The sequence below is a fragment of the Myotis yumanensis genome, unplaced genomic scaffold, assembly GCF_028538775.1.
Source record: "Myotis yumanensis isolate MYYU_CA2020_CCGP unplaced genomic scaffold, mMyoYum1.0.hap1 SCAF_7, whole genome shotgun sequence".
NCBI lineage: Eukaryota > Metazoa > Chordata > Mammalia > Chiroptera > Vespertilionidae > Myotis > Myotis yumanensis.
The window spans coordinates 49,016,744-49,040,041 of NW_027223758.1; the positions used below are offsets into that span (position 1 = coordinate 49,016,744).

The 23,298-nt window shown below is 36.5% G+C and overlaps 1 protein-coding gene across 1 annotated transcript in view; it reads left to right on the forward strand.

The window, feature by feature from the left end:
- The window catches only part of DOK6 (docking protein 6), a 237,024-nt gene that overhangs the window by 64,580 nt on the left and 149,146 nt on the right, over positions 1-23,298 (forward strand). Inside the window, exon 2 of the mRNA XM_070420446.1 lies at positions 11,398-11,505. Coding sequence (XP_070276547.1) covers positions 11,398-11,505 — 108 coding nt within the window. The remainder of the gene's footprint in view (positions 1-11,397; positions 11,506-23,298) is intronic.

The following is a 23,298-nucleotide window of genomic DNA, read 5'->3' on the forward strand; positions in this document are numbered from 1 at the left end:
TGTATTTGACATAGATATGCAAAATTCTACTGTGGTTCTGATCTTATGTGTTTTGAACAAGGAATAATTTATGACCTTTATCTGGCAACCACATTTCAAAGATATCATCAATATTACCTGGCCTTGATCCCAATAAAATCTCTTTTACAGAGGGAACTCTCTCTGCTTTTATGTGATTTTATCACAGTGCGTCTCGAAAATGTATTGACAGCAGAGCCCACCATGTCCACGATGTACCAGAGATATGGCTTCTGGTAACAATAAGCTCCCTCGGCAGCTTTTCGTATTGTTATTTTTTCTGGAGAAATGATTGAAGGGTTTTAAAACAGGACTTGTATCTAAGCAGAGATTTTCAAATAAAACTGTCATGTTCAATTTGATGTTTTATGATCATGATATATGAAAAATACCGTAAAGTTACAGGGCTATCATTATTTTATTGAAATACTGGGTAAATAGGCTCCATTCCCATGGATCTTCTTGGTCGGAAAAATGCCTTTTGCAAATAGAAATGTTATTTTGATATATGAGAACCTACCTGGAAGATAAATATGAAAAGCATGAGAAGAAAGATAAGCCTTAGAGAAAATCCTGTAGCTTTTAGATTACACCATGGACCTAGTGTCTAATTTTTATTATTATTTCTTTTAAGTGAACTACACATTGCCTTTCCCTGCACACCCTCCCCCCCCCCATAAGAATAGTTAAAATAAGCACCTTACATGATTCATTTATTTACCTTTTACTATACCATTCTTTGTATTCCTACCTACTCTCTTAATCACTGGGATACTTTGCTCTCTAGTGACTCCTGTTCCCTTTCTGATTGTCCTCCTCAGAATCCCTCTCTCCAGGTCCCTTTAAAGGTCAACCTGCCCTTTGTTTCCTTCTCCCCCTCCCCCATGCAACATGCTGTCTTGGTTCTCTGAGGCCGGTAGACAATTTCTGTGAGCTTCAGTTGCTTAATCTATAGAAAGGAAATAATAGGAGTAGCTACCCCGCCTTATTGGTGGGAGGATTAAGTGAGATAGTGCTTGACATTTCAAAATGTTTAAATGTATCAGCCATTATTAGAAATGAAGCCAGCTATGGAATGGCCCTGCCTCAGGCTTTTCCTCATCAAACTTCTTTGCACCCTACATTGTCTTAAATTTAAAATCCAAAATGTCTCTGTGAAACATTAAACACTTGTTGATCATATTTTAATATTTCCTATCAGACAGGGACAGGTAAGAAATATTACTGGCCTGTAACTGATAAATTGAGAGACTTCTCTCCTAGCCTCATCTTGGTAGGCCCTACCCCTAAATACTGTAGTGGAAACCATTTTTGTAGTTCTAGTGTTTCTTTATGGAGTGAACTTGACATTTTCTTTTATCCTTGATTTTTTAAAGAAATCACTTATTACTGCACAATATTTGTGTCCTTGGAAAAGATACAAAGCTTGTTTAAAGGGGTATTTTTAAAACAGTCTGTCTGGAGGCAAGAATTTATTTATAACTAAAGAGTTCTTCATTGGGTTAATCACAAACGAACCTAGTCTTGGCTTAGGTTTTAGAAAGACTAAAGTAAAACCCTTTCTCTGTTCACTGCTTTCTGTCATCTTTTTTTCTCTCTCTTCTGTCACTTGAGTTTTCAGACATGACATGTTACAACTGCTGAAGTTTTCAGTGTATCAGAATAAATTGGTAATTCCCCTTCACTGGTTGGTTTCCAATTCTTGAGAACAAGGAGTCCCTTCTAGATGTTTAGGATACATTTCTCTGTGATTTAGGTGAACTGAGAACATATGAGAAAGGGTAGGAATTGAGTGAAGAAAGAGCAATGCAATTCTAGGAAAGGACTTAATGGGAGAAGTGACAAATGGATGTTTTACAAGACTTCAGGATTAGTTCATGGAAGTTCTTGAATGACTAGCTTCAGCATTTGAAATTTCTTTTAGAAGCAATGGGCGATGGTGAAGCATTGGAATGTTTATTGTTGCTCTTTGTTCATTTGTTATTTGGTGGAATGAGATACCTGACCAGAACTGTGTGTGGGGACATGTCATGTGGCAATAGTTAAGTAGGATTGGAGTAAAACATAGGTGAAGTCAGGAGATCAGCAGAAAGGTCACTAGAGAGGTATTTCTTAAAGTGAAATTCCATTAGATTTTAGTAATGAAAAGGAAAAGAAAGGGAGAGGTGTTATCTGTGGGTGCTTCAGTATTTTTGCCAACTCAGTGAATATTTTTTATGGAGTGGGATGAAAAGGTTTCAAAGGCTGTTGAGAGGGAAAAGGAAGGCAATCTAAGAAATTTATTAATCCATCACAAATTAGAAAAAGAGACTAAAATAAGTATATTAAAAAGAAAATAAAACAAAAATTAGATGATGAAAAGTTCAATTATGTCAGTAAACACATAAATGTAAATGGATTATGCACTGCTATTAATAAACAGAAGTCATAAGTGTATAGCCACAAAGGAACTAATTGACAAATTTGACTAATCTAAAATTAAAAACTTCTGCCTGAAAAATTAAATTACAAAGAAGTGAAAAGTCAAGCTAGAATATAGAAGGTATTTCCAACACATCCACCTGATAAAGGATTTAAAATTAAAATGTATTTTAAAATTCCTGCAAATCAACAAGCAAAAAGAAATAAGTATAACATATATCAACATGAATAAATCTCAATCATATAATTGGATATGAAAATTAGGTTGTATAATGTTTTATACATGACATTTTATACTATTAAAACAAAATTTAAATATGAAAACAAGCAATAATAACTATTGCTTATAAAGATATGAAAATATAATGAGTCTCTAATAATAAAAGCAAAATATGCTAATTAGACCAGATATTCTTCTGGATGTCCTTCCTTCCAGACAAAGCTGCAGCGGGCGGAGGCCGCAGCAGAGGCAGCAGAGGCCCCCCGGCCATGGTGGGCGGGAGCCATGGCAGCGACGGGCGGGGGCTGGGGCCAAGGCCCTTGCACGAATTTTGTGCATCGGGCCTCTAGTATATTATAAAGTCTTTGAAAGGATGCGCACACCATCTTTAAGTTAATGTGTGTTAGGTAGTACATATACAAGGGGGAGTTTAATTATTAGTGACTACTGCTCCTACAAGCTCTGGAATTACTTTTAAATAACTGCAAAATTTCACTCACAATCAACATTTTGATAATTCCTTCAATTCATTAACAAATCTGGCCACTGTTTATGGCCCATTAAAGTAAATGCAGTAACTTCAGTTATGATCAAAGTTATTGCCAGGAAACTCACATCATTTGAAACCATAGTATAAGTCCCTTAGGTAAAACCAACAACTGAGTATTGTCATTACTTAAAGAGCAACGAATTATTGTATTAGAGGCATAAAATGGTTCTATTTTAGGTTTAAAGATTTCATTCAAGACAATTCAGAAAGTATGTAGACTTAAGCCAACTTGATATATATAGGGTATCCCAAAAAATGTTTACACACACTTTGAATAATTATAAAGGCAGTGTTTATTAAAAATATATTTCATTTTCAAAATTGAGCTATCAGCTGTTAAAGTGTGTATACATTTTGGGGAGACACCTGTATATTAACTTGAAACAGAGTAATGGAAGCATGTTTGCTGATTTTAAACATATTAGACTTCATAGTTTTAAAGAAGCAGCAAAAAACACCAAGTGTTGAGTAGGAGGGAAGAATCAACATTGGATGAGTATGCAAATTTAATCAAGAAACTAAAGTAAGATAATACTTTCACAAAGAGGAGATTTTATATATATATATATATATATATATATATATATATAATTTATTATTTAAAGTATTACAAAAGTCTTCTTTTTCCCCCATTGACCTCTCCCCAGCTACTCCTACCCCACCCCCAGCACATGCCCTCACCCTCCTACTGTCTGTGTCCATTGGTCATGCTCATATGCATGCATACAAATCCTTTGGTTGATCTCTTACCTCCCACCCTCCCCTGCCTTCCCTCTTAGGTTGGACGGTCTGTTCAATGCCTCTATGACTCTGGATCTATTTTTGTTCATCAGTTTATGTTGTTCATTATATTCCACAAATGAGTGAGATCATGTGCTATTTACCTTTCTCTGACTGGCTTATTTCACTTAGCATAATTCTCTCCAGGTCCATCCATGCTGTTGCAAATGGTAAGAGTTCTTTCTTTTTTACAGCAGCGTAGTATTCCATTGTGTAGATGTACCACCGTTTTCTAATCCCCTCATCTGCTGATGGGCTCTTAGGCTGTTTCCAAATCTTGGCTATTGTAAATTGTGCTGCTATGGATATAAGGATGCATATTTCTTTCTTATTGATGTTTCTGATTTCTTGGGATATATTCCTAGAAGTGGGATTAGTGGGTCAAATGAGAGTTCCATTTTTAATTTTTTGAGGAAACTCCATACTGTTTTCCACAGTGGCTGCACCAGTCTGCATTCTCACCAGCAGCACATGAGGGTTCCTTTTTCTCCACATCCTTTTCAGCACTTGTTGTTTATTGATTTGTTGATGATAGCCATTCTGACAGTGAGATGGTACCTCATTGTCATTTTGATTTGCACGTTTTCATATGTCTCTTGGCCTTCTATATGTCCTCTTTCAAAAAGTGTCTATTTAGATCCTTTGCCCATTTTTTTTATTGGATTGTTATATTCCTATTGTTAAATTGTATGAGTTCCCCATGAATTTTGGAGATTAAACCCTTATCCAAAATAACATTGGCAAATATGTTCTCCCATGCAGTGGGCTTTCTTGTTGTTTTAAGGAGGATATATTTAATAGTAAGAAATTATTCTAAGATATAGACTGGAAAGCATCCATTTTACAGGAAGGGTATACTTTATAACTTTCTCAAGAGCAGTTTTGGTAATGCAAATGTTTAAATGTCATATCAAACTCAATATACCTAATATTAAACTTCTCATTTTTTTGGTTCTCCGACAATGACATAAATGGCATCATTCACGTAGCTATGTAGATGTAAAAACTTAGATATATCTTTAATTCATCTCTCTCTTTAACTCATATTGAGTGTGTTGTGAAGTTCTAAATTTTTTCATAATAATTTTCATCATGGGTTCACCTTCTCTCTGTTCATTGCCTTCAACACTGGTTGAGTTGTAATCTCCTTCTCTGGTATGAATGTTCTAATTACCTAATGACATTTTTATAATATTACTCCTTTAATATAACTAATTATTGATTCCCATGTCCTGCTGCATCAACTGAAAAGTCTCTTTGATTTTGAAAGTTCTCTACTATTTTTATTTTTATGCTTCATTTCTTTCCTAGATGTACTTTTCCTCCAGTCAAGCTATTCTCACTATGTCACAGTGGCATCTCCCTTTTGGATTTTTAGGATGGTTTCAGTAAAAGAAGAAAAAAGTCAATGCTGACACCAAGATTTGATACTGTGTGCCTAAATATTATTTATCAAATAAAGGAAATAAATCCAGGAGGAGAAGTAAACTAAAGAGAAAATGTTTTGAGCTTTGATTTAGACATTTGGCTTACTGCTCAAAATGTCAGTTGAAATTTCAGGAAAGGGGTGTTGGTGTGCTCAAACCCTATACTCACCAGGTCCATAAAATAAAAACAAGCTGGTTGTATGTAGGAATAGTTTGCACTGATTGTCAAGTTTCACCTCCACAATCGACTGATGAAAATAAAACACCCTGAATTTCAAACAGCATATGTTGATATAGAGCCAAAGAATATTCTGATTTTTGAGAAACTAAAACCCAAAAGGCATGCTTCTCTCTTAGACATCCTGAGCAGAGAGAAAGGACTTTTTGTTTCCTCTCATGTCAGTGTGGGGCTCCCAGAAAGGAGGGAGGTGGAAGAGCCTTACTAGTAAGCCACCTCTTGGGATACTGCTCAGGGGGTCTACTCTACATCTAGGTTTTATTCTCATGATAATGACGACAGTTTCACACTCTCACTGAAAACTCACTGCTGCTGTGAGGTATCTCATTTCTGGCTGTGACTCTAAACCACATGTGCGTTCTCTCCCTCTATTTTTTTGATCTCATGGGAGACAGATGTAATAGAGAGTACTATATATGTTCAGGTGAAAAACAAACAAACAAACAAACAAACACATGGCCTTCTCAAAAACTGCCACTCATGTCAATTTTGGAATCATCATTTATTCTATATGAATTTAAAAATTATTTTTCTGAATAAGATAAAGCAAAACAATCCTTTATAATAAAAGGGTAATATGCAAATTGACCCTAACAGCAGAACGACTGGGAATGACTGGTCACTATGACACACACTGACCACCAGGGGGCAGACGCTCAATGCAGGAGCTGCCCCCTGGTGGTCAGTGCGCTCCCACAGGGGGAGCTCTGCTCAGCCACAAGCCAGGCTGATGGCTGCCAGCACAGCGTTGGTGGTGGGAGCCTCTCCCACCTCCTCAGCAGTGCTAAGGATGTCCGACTGCAGCTTAGGCCTACTCCCCCCTGGCAAGCAGACATCCCCCAAAGGCTCCCGGGCTGCCAGAGGGATGTCTGACTGCCAGTGTAGGCCTGATCCCCCGGGGAGCAGGCCTAACCCAGCAGGTGGACATCCCCTGAGGGGTCCCAGACTGCGAGAGGGCACAGGCCGGGCTGAGGGATGCCCCTGAGTGCACAAATTTTTGTGCACTGGGTCTCTAGTATAATCAGAAAACACTAACATTTATTTTGGTCTTTCCAACTACGTGGAATGAGAAAAATTGAGATAGATATATTGCTCTTTAAGCATTTTTTTTTCAGTGTCAGTGGCTTTATATCTGGCTTTGCTTTTACTACTTTGAGTTCCAAATTTGACAAGAAATTTCTTATAACCATGAACTTTAAATTATACTCCAGTGAAAGAAGTTTTTAATTATTTGATCCTTTAATTTATATTTAAGTAGGTAGGTGTTTCTTTATATAGCAATTGGGACATATCTTTATGTATATTAACTACTTTTTTTTTTTTTTTACTGGGAATGCATATCTCTCTTTTTCTTTTTTTTATTATATTTTTATTTTTTGATTAAGGTATTACATATGTGTCCTTATTCCCCCATTGCCTCCCCCCCACAACTCGTGCCCTTACTCCCTAGTGTCTGTGTCCATTGGTCATGCTTATATGAATGCATTAACTACTTTTTTAAAAAGTTTATCTTTCAATAGTACATAAACATTTTGTGAGAGAACCCAAATACATCACTTTCTTCTATAGTCTTTAACATCTCTAGAGAGGTAGTTTCCGTGACTCCCTTTACTAAAGGACTCCTATGATCAGAAATTCTTCCATGTCCTTAACCAAAATCCTATTTGAAGTGCAGGGTTCTTTAGGTCAACATCTTGTGATAGAACAGGCCCATTAAATCTGACCTCCGGTTAAGTTAAAACTTGTGAATGGGTCCTAGCTAAAAAATGTAATTATGGCTATGAGCTAAAGCCAAGAAATCTGCCATCTACTTCACAGTGAGTCTTAAATGGACAAAGGATGCCCTTTGAGTAAAATCACCTTGAAAAGGAGAAAGCACTATGGAAAAGGGATTGCTCTGAAGGAAAATTGAAAGGAATTAAGAGGGTATTTAATTAAGGCAAGCTGAACTACTGGCTAATGCAGTGGAAAGCAGAGGCCAGAGAGCAGCTGGGGATCCTGGGGATTTCTGGAGTCTTGGCAACGACATGGAATTTTCTAGAAGGAAATCCTAAAGGGTACCCAGGAGCCTATTTGGTGAAACAACTGGTATGTTTAGGAGCTAACTCTGAACGAGAAGGTGAAATCAGTGATTTCCTCAGGAGAGCAGGAAACAGCATCTCCACAGTTGATGGGGCAGGCAGGAGTGTCATCGCTACAAGACAGACGGCTGAAGAGAGTGAATCTAAACAATAACTCTCCTGCTAACCAGCATCCTTAGGTGCCCTTAAAGAGCAGTATCTGGACAACACACTATCTCCTCCCACTCGGAAGGACATTTCTATTTTGTCTCATTGGGGGGAGGGGGAATAAAAATAGTACCTGATTTTATTTATGTGGTTCTCTTTCATATTCTTGAAGAATTTGTATCTTTCATGTATAAGCAAAATAAAAACTATTCCTTTGTGTTTTCCTCAGAGGACTGATTTCCTGGTCTCAAGCAGGCGTTTTTATTGCTCATCTCTGTAATTTCTCCAACCTACTTGTAGAAGGCATCGGTTCTAGGGCCTAAAGCAGAATGTAGTCTGCTATTAAAACCCTGTTTGAAGAGGAGTAGCAGAGAGCTGCTCGATTCATGCTTCCACTGATTTCCTGCTTCTGGAATGGAGGCTGCTTTCAGAGTGCCCACTCCTGCTGAATCTGACTTCACACTGACGGGGCACTGCCATATCTTCTGCACCAGGGCTTTTCATTATTTCACACCCATTACCAGCAAAACATTTTTTAAAACTAGGTCCAAGAAAAGAACCAAAAGTCCAAAACACACAACAAAACCTCTGCATTTATTAAATTATTCTTTTACTACTTTAAGTTTAAAAATTCAAGTATGCAACTGATCAAAATGACTATCCCATAGTCATGATAAATTCATATTATTCTTCCCAATAAATTATTGGTTTGAGTCCCTTTATTGTGAGATTGTCCTTAGACTTTTGAAATATCAAAATAACTTAATTGAGACAAACAGAAATTGAAGAACATTGTACAAAATAATCTTCAAAATTGTCAAGGTCATGAAAAGCAAAAACAAGCAAGCAAACAACAACAACAAAAACACACAAAGAAACTATCAAAGATCAGAGGAAGCTAAGGAGCAAGACAACTTAATGAAATTGGGTGTCTTCGATTGGATCCTGAAACAAAACAGGACCCTAGTGGAAAAAACTGGTGATTTTTAAATATAATCTGTAGTTTAGTTAACAGTATTTTGCCAATGTTAATTCTTAATTTTGAAAACTGTACCATGATTATTTTGGGTTTAATATCAGAGGGAAATAAGTAAAGTTTTTACAGGAGCTCTCTGCACCATTTTTGCAAATATTTTATAAACCTAAAATCATTCCAAAATAAGAAAATAATAACTTAAGGGCTTTGTCTTGGTAAACAGTCTATTACATCAAGTCTTTGACAGTTTTATCTGTATGTGTTTGTTTCTGTTAATGTAACAGCAAAAAGATAAGATAGTATTAAAAATACTAAATCTATTTTTTCTTATTATCTGTTATCATGTTTTTTTCTGTAGCAATATTGAATACCTGAATAGCACACTTATGCTTTGTGACTCATGTTTAACTTGCTCTTTAGTAGAAAATAATTAGACACACGAGATGGAGCATTGGAGTCAGTGAACATGTGTGTTTGTGTATTTCCATGAATACTGTAAGGCTTTATTTGACATCACTGTGGTTCCTGAGTTATGAGCAATAAGCACATAGGGTCCAGGGAAAGCATTCCTCTGTAGGAAGAACAGAAACCCTAAGTACCAATTAGCTTGGGTCCCAATTCCATCCAATGAGAGCCTTCCTACCTTGGCTAGGATTCAAAATTCTATATAATAAAAGCCCAATATGCAAATCGATTGAACGGCCAGAAGGACCAGTGGAACAACATGCACTGACCACCAGGGGGCAGACACTCAATGCAGGAGCTGCCCCCAGCCTGCAGGTCCCAGGCCAGCCAAGGTGGGTGCCAGAGAAGGCCTTTGATCGCCCTGCTGGTCACCCCACAGATCAGCCCTGGTCGTCGGCCAGGCCTAGGGACCCTACCCATCCATGAATTTCGTGCACTGGGCCTCTAGTCTACTAATAAATAACCAGAAGATAAATGTTGATTATCTATCTATATCCCACTTTGCAATGATATTTTTATTTATCTGCTTTCAATCTCTCAAATTTATATGCAGCTTCCTGGAACTGTGTTTCACTTCCACAATATTGTTGCTACTTCAGCAGCCTCCACTACCTTCACCACTTCCATCACAAAATACCATTTACTGGGGGCTTGAACAGCAGATATTTATCTTCTACGTTTTGAGGGTTAAAAGTCTGAGGTCAAGGTGCCAGCATGGCCAAGTTCTGGGGAAAGTCCTCTTCCTGGTTTGTAGACAGCTGCCCTCTCATGGTGTCCTCTTTTTTTGCAAAATCTTGGAGAGAGAGCAAGTTCTCTGATGGTCACTGATCCTATCCTGCGGACCCCACCATTATGACCTCATCTGATTCTGATTATTTTCCAAAGCCCCCAGCTCCAAATACCATCCCTTGGGGGTAAGAAAATCAACATACAAATTTGAGGGGCACATAAGTCAGTCCATAGCAGTCTCCAAAACTCGAGAGTTTCAGATGAATGTGTGGACTACATTTCAAGCACATGTTACATGCTGTCTGCAGGCTGTCTTATTAAATCCTCAATAGCAACCTCATGAGGTACATGGACTGTAATTTATAGATGAGAGGGTTAGATCTTAGAGAAGATAAAATAACTTCTGCAAGACAAGGCATTTAATGAATAGCAGAACCTGCACTGAAAATAAAATTGTTCTGATTTAAAATTATCCTTAGGCATTACCATATAAGACCCTAAATCCTAATATAAGCACGTGAGATTTATATTAAAGACAGAGTGAAATTATTTATTCTGTGCAAAAATTACTTCATGTTATAATGTAGAGAGAGTAATTTTAGAAAGAGAGTAAATTTTATATATATCTTTGCACCTAGGGGGAAGAGAATACCCATAAAAAGAGGGTACTCTTTATTAGAGGTCGCAATAATTAATATGGTGACCACACTGGTTACAAATTTAATTGACTAATTTTGTATAAAATAATAATCTATTAGAAAAAATTTTAAAAGTTGAATTCATGCAGTAAACTGGTTACCAGATGAGTGGACCAATTAAAGAATATTTTAGAACCTGCTTTGATTGCATGAAATAATCTGCATGATGGTCAGATAATTATTTGTTTTCTCTCAAAAGTAAAATGATCCTTAAAAAAATGTAAAAAATAAAATAAAATAAATTTTGGCAGCTGTGTATTGAGATGTATAAATAGCTTTATTGATTAACAATATCCAAACCGTTGTGACATAAGCAGGAACTCATTTGTATTCAATGGCATATTTCAACAGTTTTGTCTAGTGGTATGTAAAATAATTCTCAAAATTATCGGAATTATTTGAAACCTTTAAAATATATTGGTGCAAGCAATGATTTTTACAACATATGCAAATGTCCATAATGGTTATGGATATGCTGAACATCTGTTGCCAAAAGCTTTTTTCTCTGTTTTGTATTGTACTACCCTGTTCCTTTTTAAGTGCATTTAAAAAAATTATTCCCAATGTATTAATTGAATAGATAAATTCCTGATGCTATTAAACTCATGTAAAGCAATGGGTAATAAGATTTCTTTATTTCCTTTCAGATTTTCAGACGATGCTGGTTGGTTTTCAAAAAGGCTTCCAGTAAAGGACCCAGAAGGCTAGAAAAATTTCCAGACGAAAAGGCAGCGTATTTCAGAAACTTCCATAAAGTAAGTCTCAGTCTTGGGAGTTGCTGGGGAATAACTAGACCCTTGGCAACAGCTTGCGGAGACATTTCTTTTGATAAATGAAATCTGCAAGGGAAAAATGCATGGCCAGGGTAAAATGTCTCTGTTCCAATAAAATGCAAAAGTTATTTTTCTCCTTTATTTTAATCATCTGCTGTAAATGCCAGAGGTACCTCTGCAAAATGAAAGACTCATTTTTATTGCTGCTTTGCAAAATGAGATGACTCATAACTCAGCCAGATCATTTCCCAAGGTGCTGAGTAAGCATTTTCCCTCTGTTCAGGTTAGTTGTGCATTTGTTACTTTGATTTAAACTATCGGTGATATTTAGTAGATAAAACTTTTAGGGCTTGAGTTAATAATGCTAAAGACCCTTTTAATGGACACAGCATTTGCTGTTTATAGCCTTACCAAGTCAGAGATCATTAAATATGCTGATGTGTAGAGATGTGGCAGAAATTCTGTGAATGAAATGTCAATTTCTTAAGAATGAACCTTCACCAAGTACCTCAGTTAGTTAGAGCATGGTCTGGATACCCCAAGGTTACAGGCTTGATCCTCTGTGAAGCCAATGAATGCATAAATAAATGGAACAACAAATCAATGTTTCTCTCTCCCCCTTTCTCTCTCTCAAATCTAAAATAATAAAAGTGTAATATGCTAATTAGACTGGACGTTGAATGACCTTCCAGATGTCATTCCAGTTGTGGAGGAAGGGGCCGAGGCAGAGGCAGTTAGGGGCAATCAGGCAGGCAGGCAGGCAGGCGAGTGGTTAGGAGCAATCAAGCAGGCAGGCAGAGGCAGTTAGGGGCGATCAGGCAGGCAGGTGAGTGTTAGGGGCAATCAGGCAGGCAGGCGAGTGGTTAGGGGTGATCAGGCAGGCAGTTGAGCTGTTAGGGGCGATCAGGCAGGTGAGTGGTTAGGGATGATCAGTCAGGTAGGCAAAAGGTTAGGGGCTATCAGGCAGGCAGGCGAGTGGTTAGGAGTGATCAGGCAAGCAGGCAGAGGGGTTAGGGATAATGAGGCAGGCAGGAAGAATGGTTTGAGGTTATCAGTCAGGCAGGCAGGCGAGCAGTTAGGAACCAGCAGTCCCGGATTGTGAGAGGGATGTCTGACTGCCAGTTTAGGCCCAAACCCGCAGGGATCTGGCAGTCGACATCTCCCGAGGGGTCCCGGATAGTGAGAGAGTGCAGGCCGGGCTAAAGGACCCCCCGCCACTGCCATGCACTAATTTCATGCACTGGGCCTCTACTTAATACATAAGAAAACAGAATTATAAGTATGTAAGAAATAACCCTAGAATGATGCTAAATTTGCTGCCTAAAGTTATCTTTGGTGACAATATCACAACAAAGTATTTGATAGTACTGAGGAGGATTCGTGATAAGAACTCAGAATTGTGAAACAGTTGGTAGGATGTCTGATTAATCAGTAAAGATTCCTATTCCCAAATTTAACATCTGTGTGAACTTGCATAAGCTATTTAATCTCTATGCACCTACATTTTTTCCTCTGACAGATTAAGATTATAATAGTGCCTACCAAAGAGAGTTATTGTAAGGAATAAATGATACTATAGACATAATGAGATTAAATATAACTAGATAAATGGAATTTTATAGCTAAGCATATAACTTTACTTGGCATCTGGTAAGTTGTAGCAAAGATGCAATGGTGACTTGAATGAAGATATGAGTATGATGTTGGAGGTCAGAGGACAAATGTTGGGTATAGTAAGGGGTTAGATGTTGGGTGTAGGTGAAGATAGGACTCATGGGCAATTCATGAATTTGGGCTTCAGCAGCAGAGATGCAGGTGGTGCGATTTATGAAGATGGGGGAGACTAGAAGAGCAGACATTGAGTAAAATTCACAAGCTTTCACGTTGTACATGTTAAATTTGAAAGATCTATTACACATTCATACTAAAATGTCAAGTAGCTAATTAGACAAACAAATGAGGGCTTGGATGGGGGAAATGTCATTGATAGAGTTATTCATTTCCATCATTGGCATCTTGGTAGTACTTTATTCTGTAGCATTAGATAAAATGTCCTTGGGAGAGAATGAAGAAAGAGGAGATAATTAACACTCCCAACATTTAGAGGATTAGCTGAGGCAGAGACACTGGAATAGAAATCTGAGAAAAGCAGGAAATAAGAGGAGAAGAATTACATTAGAGTAAATCACTGGAAAGCAAGAGAAAACTGTGCTAAAAGAATTGAGCAAGTGGTCATCTATGTCTAGTTTGAGAGACTGAGAAATTTGAAAGAGAAGGAACCATTAGACTTACACCATGAAGGCTGTGGGTGGCTTTGCCAAGAGCTATTTCAGTGAAATATGGGGACTAATTTCACTTGAAGAGACTTAGAGGAGAATGAGAAGTGAGGAAGGGACAGCTACTCAAACAATTTATTTCAAGAAGTTTTACTGTAAAATTGAGCCAAGATAGGTAGAAGATATAATTTTTAAATATGACAAACATTGTTATATACCTGTATGCCAACACTAATGGTCTAGGAGACCAAAAATGTGATGATTAGAAATTTTCTGTGTAGTTATAGGGTTTGGTCTTTCACAGAACCAGAGATGAGTCTAACAAAAAGGAAGGATTAGAATGAGTGCAGATCTAAATAGGTTGGATAAAATTAACACTACGACTAATACTCCAAACACATGCACACTTTATGTGTGTGAGCTTTCTCTCTCCACACTGTGAAAATTAAGCAGCCTAAGACCCAGGGGAGTGCAGTAAGAATAGAAATTGTTAATTTTTTAATAAATAGTGAAACAGATGTCATTGACTGTAACTTGAAGCTCCCAAGAGCATTTTAATAATTAGATTCAGTATATGTGACAACTAAAATTTACCTTTCTCATGTGAAGATTGAAGTTTTTATTATTATAGCTTATTCTTTATAGCATTTGGGGAAGCTAATTCCTTTTCTTAGTAATATAAATTTTCTTTCATGATTTTTTTTGAATGATTGTGAACTAAAATGGTGAAGTTAGACCTATTCTGATATGACAATAATAATAAATTTTAAGGGTTGTTTTCAGGAAAATTATGTACGTGGTCTCTTTTCTTATTTTCATTTTATTTTAGCAAGTTTTGCCTAATCCTTCTAACTGGCTGTTATATTATAGAGTTTGTGTAAATAAGCGAAAGATTTCACTCTGTGTATATTCAATTTGAAATGTCTATTAACCATTCTAACCAAAATATTTCTATTAATATCACTACTTTTCTTCTTCCTACAATCTTCACTAGCTCTGGGACACTGGTTTTTGCTCCATTTTTTCCCCCTTAGAATGTATATCTAGTTCCCTCTGACAGGTAGATAAAGGAAGATCTCTTTATGAACAAGGCTGGCATACTTCAGTCTTTGTTTTCTCTTGGGCAATTAATGGCCAGTCCAGAATTGGGGGGAAGGAGGGTCTCTTCATTTTTAAGATGGCTTGAAGAAATGGACTAATATGAATTTCCCAAATTGTTCTATTTGCTAATGTTAAATATTTTAAAGTTTTGATTAGTCAGTTATTTGGATATGCCCTAAAATCTGCTATAGCGCTCCGTCACAATAAATTACAATAATCAATCAAATGAGTGAAATTTTTCCAGCCTAAATGAGGGACTTCTGAAAAAGAAGCTAATGACACAATTCTTTCTTTGCCAACTTTAACTTTGTGCTATGCTCTATCTGAAGCATACCTATTATAAAACTTCTGAGTACTAATGGTCTCATTTAGACATTTGATATGTTTACTGTGAGACAGAGCTTGCTGCATAAATCAGTTCTTATATAAAACTGCTGTAAAATGGTATATACTTTTTTTTTTACTTCTTGCTAGAAATGAATTTGAAATTCAAATCACTAGCTGCTGAAGGAAGTTATTAAAAATGTATTAGGTTTGAAAGTTTAGCTGTATATAATTGTCAGAGATATTCAAAACAAATTCATCCTCAATGAAAATTGAACTAAAGCAATTTACATAGAATCAGCTAATAAATTTCCCTTAATTTTCTGAGCAAAAGAAAAAAGAAACAGTTTATATTTATTTTAATAAAATAAAAATGAGGGCTATCTGTAGGGAGGGAAATATAAATAAAGTCCCATAAAAGGATGAATGAAGACAAAACTATGTGACATTTCAGTGCTGAAAACTACTGATGCCAGAAAAATGATGCCTGTATAACAGGTGCCAATCTTACTTCTAAATCCCCGTATTCTGACATCAAAAGCGTTATTTTATTTCATCTGCTTTACTCTTATTTGGAGTTGTCAGTATTTATCTTTATGTAAAGCAAATGTCTGAGAAAGTTGGGAAAAAGATTAAGGCATCCTTATGAAGAATAGCCACCTGCAAATATAGCTTATCCTTAACAATAGAAGCAAAATAATTGGGAAGTGTGAAAACAGCACCTGTGTACAGTGTGTTATATTGAATATTTTCATTTTTATTCCAATGGCTATGTGCTTAGAAAGGCATGCACTTGGTTGGTGTCTCTTCAAATACCTTATGGAAGTTCTCAGCGTGATAGTCACTTATTCAGATGAAGGCATCTTATTCATTCATTCATTCATTCATTCATCCATTCATTCCTCCATCCTTTTGTAATCCCTTATCTTGAAGAAGTCTCAGTTTCCTGAACAAAGTTCCTATTAACACACACACATTGGTTCCTGGGACAGTCACATGTTAATCCATTCTTGATTGTTTTACTCATATTATCTGATCACATGCTAGTCACTCAGGGAAGACTCAAAGAACTGGAATATGAAAAGTTTGTCTTTTATATCATAAAATGGATGGGGAAATGCCCATGGCATGGTGCGCTTCTGTGTAGAGCCTCCAACAGAGGTGAGTGTGTTGTGAATAGACAACTCTAAAGCCAATGATGAGCAGGAATGAACAGGAGTTAAGACCTTCAGGTGGAGGGGATCAGCAAAGTTGTGATCTCAAACTCAGAGGAAATTCCCAGAATTAAAGTGTTCTTTGCAATATTTAAATCAAGATAATTAGAACTTTACAGCATCTAAGATAACTTGCATTAAGAATGACTCTGTGCTGCTTAAGGGTGCTACAGAAAATAGAGCACTCAGCAATCAGGATTTTATTTTTTATTTTTATTATTTTTTTTTAAATATATTTTATTGATTTTTTACAGAGAGGAAGGGAGAGAGATAGAGAGTTAGAAACATCGATGAGAGAGAAACATCGATCAGCTGCCTCCTGCACATCTCCTACCGGGGATGTGCCCGCAACCCAGGTACATGCCCTTGACCGGAATCGAACCTGGGACCTTTCAGTCCGCAGGCCGACGCTCTATCCACCGAGCCAAACCGGTTGCGGCAGCAATCAGGATTTTAGTTTATAACCTATTCCTCCACAACAGATATCTATCTGTTCACTGAGAAATAAGGAGTCAGACTTAGAAAATAGGATTTGGTCTGGGCTTGACTTAAAGAATATAGAAGTATGATTTATGTTGGTAAAATTACTCATTATTCTACTTCTTAAAACTATCCATTTGTGTGTGTGTGAGGTAGTTGTCCATAATGGTACTACATCAGAGGAAAACATGGTATGATTTAAACAATATCTTGCTCTAATTTTCCTCTCTGTAAATTGTAAATAATATTGTAGCTCACAAAGTAAGATGATAATTTCATGTTAGAGAATATGTAAAATGAAAAATGACTATGGTTGTACAAGTCATTACTGCCTTCTATTTTGCATCTTTGAAACCAGTGAAATAATTCATACCAACTTTAGAAAAATATTAAAACCAATTTGCATGATAAAGTAACTTATAATTTCAAACAAGTCATTTTACATGACAAATCAGATAGTAATTTGGGAAATAATATTCAATAATGTCTGTTATGACATCATTTCCATTCTTTCTGAAGTATTTTTACATTTATTTAGTGGATTGATACCCAATGTTCTTAATTATTATTGCAGAATATCATCAGTACATTTTTGATTTTTAAAAATCTCTTTTTCTGCTCATTAACAAATCTGGCTAATTGTGCAAATTCTGACAAATGGGATAGGAGGAAAGCTTATTCTGTAATGCTTCACTGAGGATATATTGTTTTTCTGCCATTAATGGAAAATTATATATTACTAGAGACCCAGTGCACGAATTTGTGCACCAGTGGGGTCCCTCTGCCTGGCCTGTGGGATCGGGCCAAAACCAGCTCTCCGACATCCCCTGAGGGGTCCCGGATTGCAAGAGGGTGCAGACCAGGCCAAGGGACCCCACAAGTGCATGATCAGGGCCAGGAAGGGATGCGAGAGGTTGGCCAGCCAGGGATGGACCACAGGAGGGCTCCAGGGTGTGTTCGGCTCATCTTGCTCAGTTCCGATTGGCCAGACCCCAGCAGCAAGCTAACCTACTGGTCGGAGCATCTGCCCCCTGGTGATCAGTGCATGTCGTAGTGAGCGGTTGAATGGCCTTAGCATATCATTAGCATATTACGCTTTGATTGGTTGAATGGCCAACCAGTCAATCGGACACTTAGCATATTAGGCTTTTATTATATAGGATACCTCAAGTATTAAATGCATATTTATGTTCAACATACAATTTGAAAATTACTTCAGTGAGAATTCATTCATGAATTAATACTTTGTGCCTCACTCTAAATATCTATTTAGCAACTTTTATTTTATAATTAACAATGCTGTTTCATATTAGTTCAAGTTTATATAATATTTTAACATCTAAAGCCTTTTTACATCTAATACTTCTATAAAAAACAAAGTTGACATTCTAATTAACCATTAACAAGCCTAGGTTATAAACCAATAACAGGTACTTAAACTGATTTTATTGATTAGAGAACAGGTTTTTAACTTGGGAACCATGAATTTTGAGATTCAATTAAATTACTTCTTTTGATGGTAACTATTACATTTCTTCTACTAAGGTAGGAAATTCAGGGAAATAAGGTGGCCTTTTTTTCCTTTCATCTATTTAGAAACAGAAAGAGAGGTTTACAGTGTTTGCTTTAAAATGCAACTATTTTCATGTAGTTCTCTTTTTCTATATCTTTGAATCAAGTTAATCATATTTATATATCCAATGCATAAAATTAAATTTAGCCTGATTTTCAGTAGCCTGGATTTCTCCTCTAATCCTTTTATTTTTCTAAAATATTTGTGTTAGTATAGAGAACATTGTCCTCCCAAGTTTGGGCTACCATGATATTCTCCTACTCTTAGAGCTGGGCCAAAATCAGCTTCCCTACGTTTTCTTTCACCACAAGTAAACTGAGGTAATCAGACCCATTATTATCCCCAAAGATTGGATCTTTCATGCAGTTCGGTCACTAACAATAATTGGAGTACTATTGTCATTTTCTCTTGTTGGGTAACAAATGACCACAACTCAGAGGCTCAAAAAAACACTCATTTCTGAACCTGCAGATCTGTAGGTCAGAAGGTCAAGCTTGTCTGTATTCTCTGCTGAGAGTTTCAAGAGCCAAAGGTCAATGTGTCAGTCAGACTGAATTGTTATTTGGTGGCTCTGGAGAAAACTCTGCTTCCAAGCTCGGTCTGGAGCTGGCTCATTTGGTCCTGCATAGCCATTGCACGGAGGCCCCTGTGTTCCTGCTGGCTGTCAAGAAGGGGCTGCCCTCTGTCCTTGACATATTGGATTTTGTCCCTCTCTGGGACATGATGGCACATCAAATCCTCCCCAAGCTCTGACTTTCTCTTGTGTGACCAGCTGGAGAACATGCTCTGCTTTGAATAAGCTCCTGTGACCAGGTCACGTGCACCTGGAATGTCTCTGAGTTGTGCTCTAACTCTAGTGGCATGCCATTTACATTTTCGTTTTATCTTTCATTTGGGAAGGGAATTTTTAGGCTGGCAGAAGTGAGGGAGATGCCTTCTCCTCATTATAGTAATCAAAGCAGTCTGATGATAACATAGAAACAGACACATTTGCCAGTGGGACAGAATAGAGAGCCAGAAATAAATTCAAACATGTATGGTCCACTGATCTTCAACTAGAGTTTCAAAAATATACAATGGGGAGAGGATAGTCTCTACAATAAATGTTGGGAAAACTGGATGTGCACATGCAAAATAATGAAATTGAATTTTTGCTCTTACACCACACACAAATCAAGTCCGAATGAATTAAAGGCTTAATTGTAAGCCAGAAACCATAAAAATCCTGGAAGAAAACATAGGGAAAGGCTCCTTGACATTGATCTGGGCAATGATAACAAAGCTCAGGCGACAAAAAGAAAAATAAGTGAGACTAAGGTCATTGTATTTATGCCATTATGCACACACCCAAATAAGTAAATAAACAAGGAAATATATATATATATATATATATATATATATATATATATATATATTTATATATGTTATATATTATATATATGCTGATTTTATTTTCATTTTACTTAAGAATGACTTTGATGAAACAATAAAAATTTTTAATTTTATTAAATCTAAATTCTTAAGTACATCTTTTTAATATGCTATTGGAAAACCATGGTAGGAACACCTAAAACTCTTTTGCTACATACTAACAGGCAGTGGCTATCTCCAGAAGGTACACTTGTGTGATTGCTGAAGTTACAAGCAAAATAGCTAATTTTTTTCAAAGAACACCTGTTTTAATAAGAGAGTGTTTGACAAACTATGGTCATTCATACTTTGGTATTTGTCAGATATCCTCTCATATATGAACTAAATGAGCCTGTCTTCAAGGGGGAAAAACACAGTATTTATTAACAAAGTAAATTTTAAATTTTCAAGTGAAAATTAAAATACAGGAAACTTGTGTCTGCATTCTTGAGCTTGACTACTTCTCAAAAGCTACAGATTTTTCTATGGAAACCAAAAGGTGATATTAATGTATATTTTTATATTGATAATGAAATATGTCAACATTTGTAAGATCTTTATAAATTAGTAAACCAATATTATCCCAACAAACAAAGCTGAAAATAGACTCATGGATTTTAATGTAACAGAGTATAAAAATTGTCTGATGTGATGTCAGACTCCCCAAGGCAATGACCTTTAAGAAAACATTTGTCAAATTTGGAGATAGAACTAAGGAATAACCATAGTTAACTGAAAATGCTTTTAAATTATTCTTGCCTTTTACAACTTGGTGTCTGTATGAGGCCTTATTTTCTGTATGTATTTAAAACTATATGTCATAACAGATTGAATTCAGAAGATATAAGTATCAAACTGACTTTTTTAAGCCAGACATTAAGAGTTTTGCAAAAATGTTGCCACTTTTCACCTATTGGGGAAATTTTTATTTTAAAATGTTATTTATGTTATAAAATGAGTTTATTAAATTTTAAGCACATAACTAAATAAATATTGAATAATGTATAAGTTATAATATTTCTTATGGTGATCACCATTAAAAGATATAATCCGCAAAGTGCAGCAGGAAAGTAAGACTTGGAAGCTGTTTATATATACATTTTTGTTATGTTTTAAAGTCCAGGGCCATGTTCACGAACTGGCTGCAGAAATACAGACATACCTCATTTCGCTTCACTTTAATGTGCTTTACAGATATTGTATATTTTACAAAATGAAAGTTTGTGGCAACCCTGTATTGAGCAAGTCTATTGGTGCCATTTTTCCAACAGCATTTGTCCACTTCATGTCTCTGTGTTACATTTTAATAATTCTCAATATTTTAAAGTTTAATATTATTATTATTATATTTGTTATGGTGATCAGTGATCTTTTTTAAAGATTTCTTTGTTTATTGCCCCTTTTAAATGATTGATTTTAGAGAGAGGAAGGGAGAGAGGAAAGGAAAGAGAGAGAAAAACATTGATTTGTTGTTCCACTTATTTATGTATTCATTGGTTGATTCTTATATGTGCCTTGACTGGGGATTGAACCCACAACCTTGGCATATTGAGACGATGCTCTAACCAACTGAACTACCTGGCCAGGACTATGATCAGTGATCTTTGATGTTTCTATTGTAGTTATTTTGGGGCACCACAAACTGTGTCCATAAAAATGGTGACTTAATCCATAAATATTATGTGTTCTGACTTTATCAACCAGCCATTCCCCCATCTCTCTTCCTCCTCTGGTCTCTCTAATCCCTAAGATAGGACAATATTGAAATTAGGCCAATTAATAACCCTACAATGTCCTTTATGTGTCCAAGTGAAAGGAGAGTCACATGTCTCTTATTTTAATGAAATCTAGGACTGATTAAGCTTAGAGAGGAAGGCATGGTAGAAGCCAAGACAGTCCTCTAAATCTCTTGTACTAAACCTCTTGAGCCAAACAGTTAACCAAGCTATGGATGCAAAGGAAAATTTCTTGAAGAAAATTAAAAATGCTACTCCAATGAACACACAGATGATAAGAAAGCCAAACAGCTTAATAGCTGATATAGAAAACAATTTAGTGGTCTGGCTAGATCAAACCAGCCACAACATTCCCTTAAGTTAAAGCCTCATCCAGAGCAAGGCCCTAACTCTCTTCAGTTCTATGAAGGCAGAGAGAGCGTTGAGGAAGCTGCAGAAGAAATGTTTGAAGTTAGCAGAGGTTGGCTCATGAGGTTTAAGGTGAGACATCATCTCTGTAACAAAAAAGTGCAAGGTGAAGCATCCAGTTCTGAGCTGGAAACTGTAGCAAGTTATCCAGAGCTTCTAGCTAAGATAGTTAATGAAGGTGGCTACACTAAACAACAGATTTTCAATGTAGGCGAAACAGCCTTATGTTGGAAAAAGACCATCTAGGACTTTCACAGCTAGAGAGAAGGCAATGCCTGGCTTCAGAGCCTCAAAAGACACCTGGTGACTTTAAAGATGAAGCCAGTGTTCATTTACCATTGCAAGAATCCTAAGGCCTATGAATTACGCTAAATCTACTCTGCTTGTGCTCTATAAATGGAACAACAAAGCCTAGATGACAATACATCTGTTTACAACATGGCTTACTGAATATTTTAAGCCCACTGCTGAAACCTAATGCTCAGAAAAAGAAAAAAAAAATCCTTTCAAAATATTACTGCTCATTTACAATGCACCTGGTCACCCAAGAGCTCTGCTAGAGATGTGTAAGATTAATGTTGATTTTATGCCTGATAACACAACATCCTTTCTGCAACCCATAGATCTAGGCCAGTGATGGTGAACCTTTTGAGCTCGGCGTGTCAGCATTTTGAAAAACCCTAACTTAACTCTGGTGCCGTGTCACATACAGAAATTTTTTGATATTTGCAACCATAGTAAAACAAACTTATATTTTTGATATTTATTTTATATATTTAAATGCCATTTAACAAAGAAAAACCAACCAAAAAAATGAGTTCACGTGTCACCTCTGACACGCGTGTCATAGGTTCGCCATCACTGATCTAGGCAAAGTAAATTGAAAACTTTCTGAAAAGAATTCACCATTCTAGATGCTATTAAGAGACATTCATGGAAGAGGTAAAAATATCAACATTAGCAGGTTTTGGAAAAAGTGGGTTCCAACCTTCATGGATGACTTAGAGGGGTTCAAGACTTCGGTGGAGGAAATAACTGCAGGTGTGGTGGGAATAGCAAGAGAACTAGAATTGAAAGAGGAGCCTAAAGATGTGACAAAATTACTGCAATTTCATGATAAAGCTAATGGATGAGAAGTTGCTTCTAATGATTGAAAAAAGAAAGTGGCTTCTTGAACTGGCATCTACTCCTGGTAAAGATGACAACAAAGGATTTAGAATATTTCATAAATTTAGCTGATAAAGCAGAAAGAA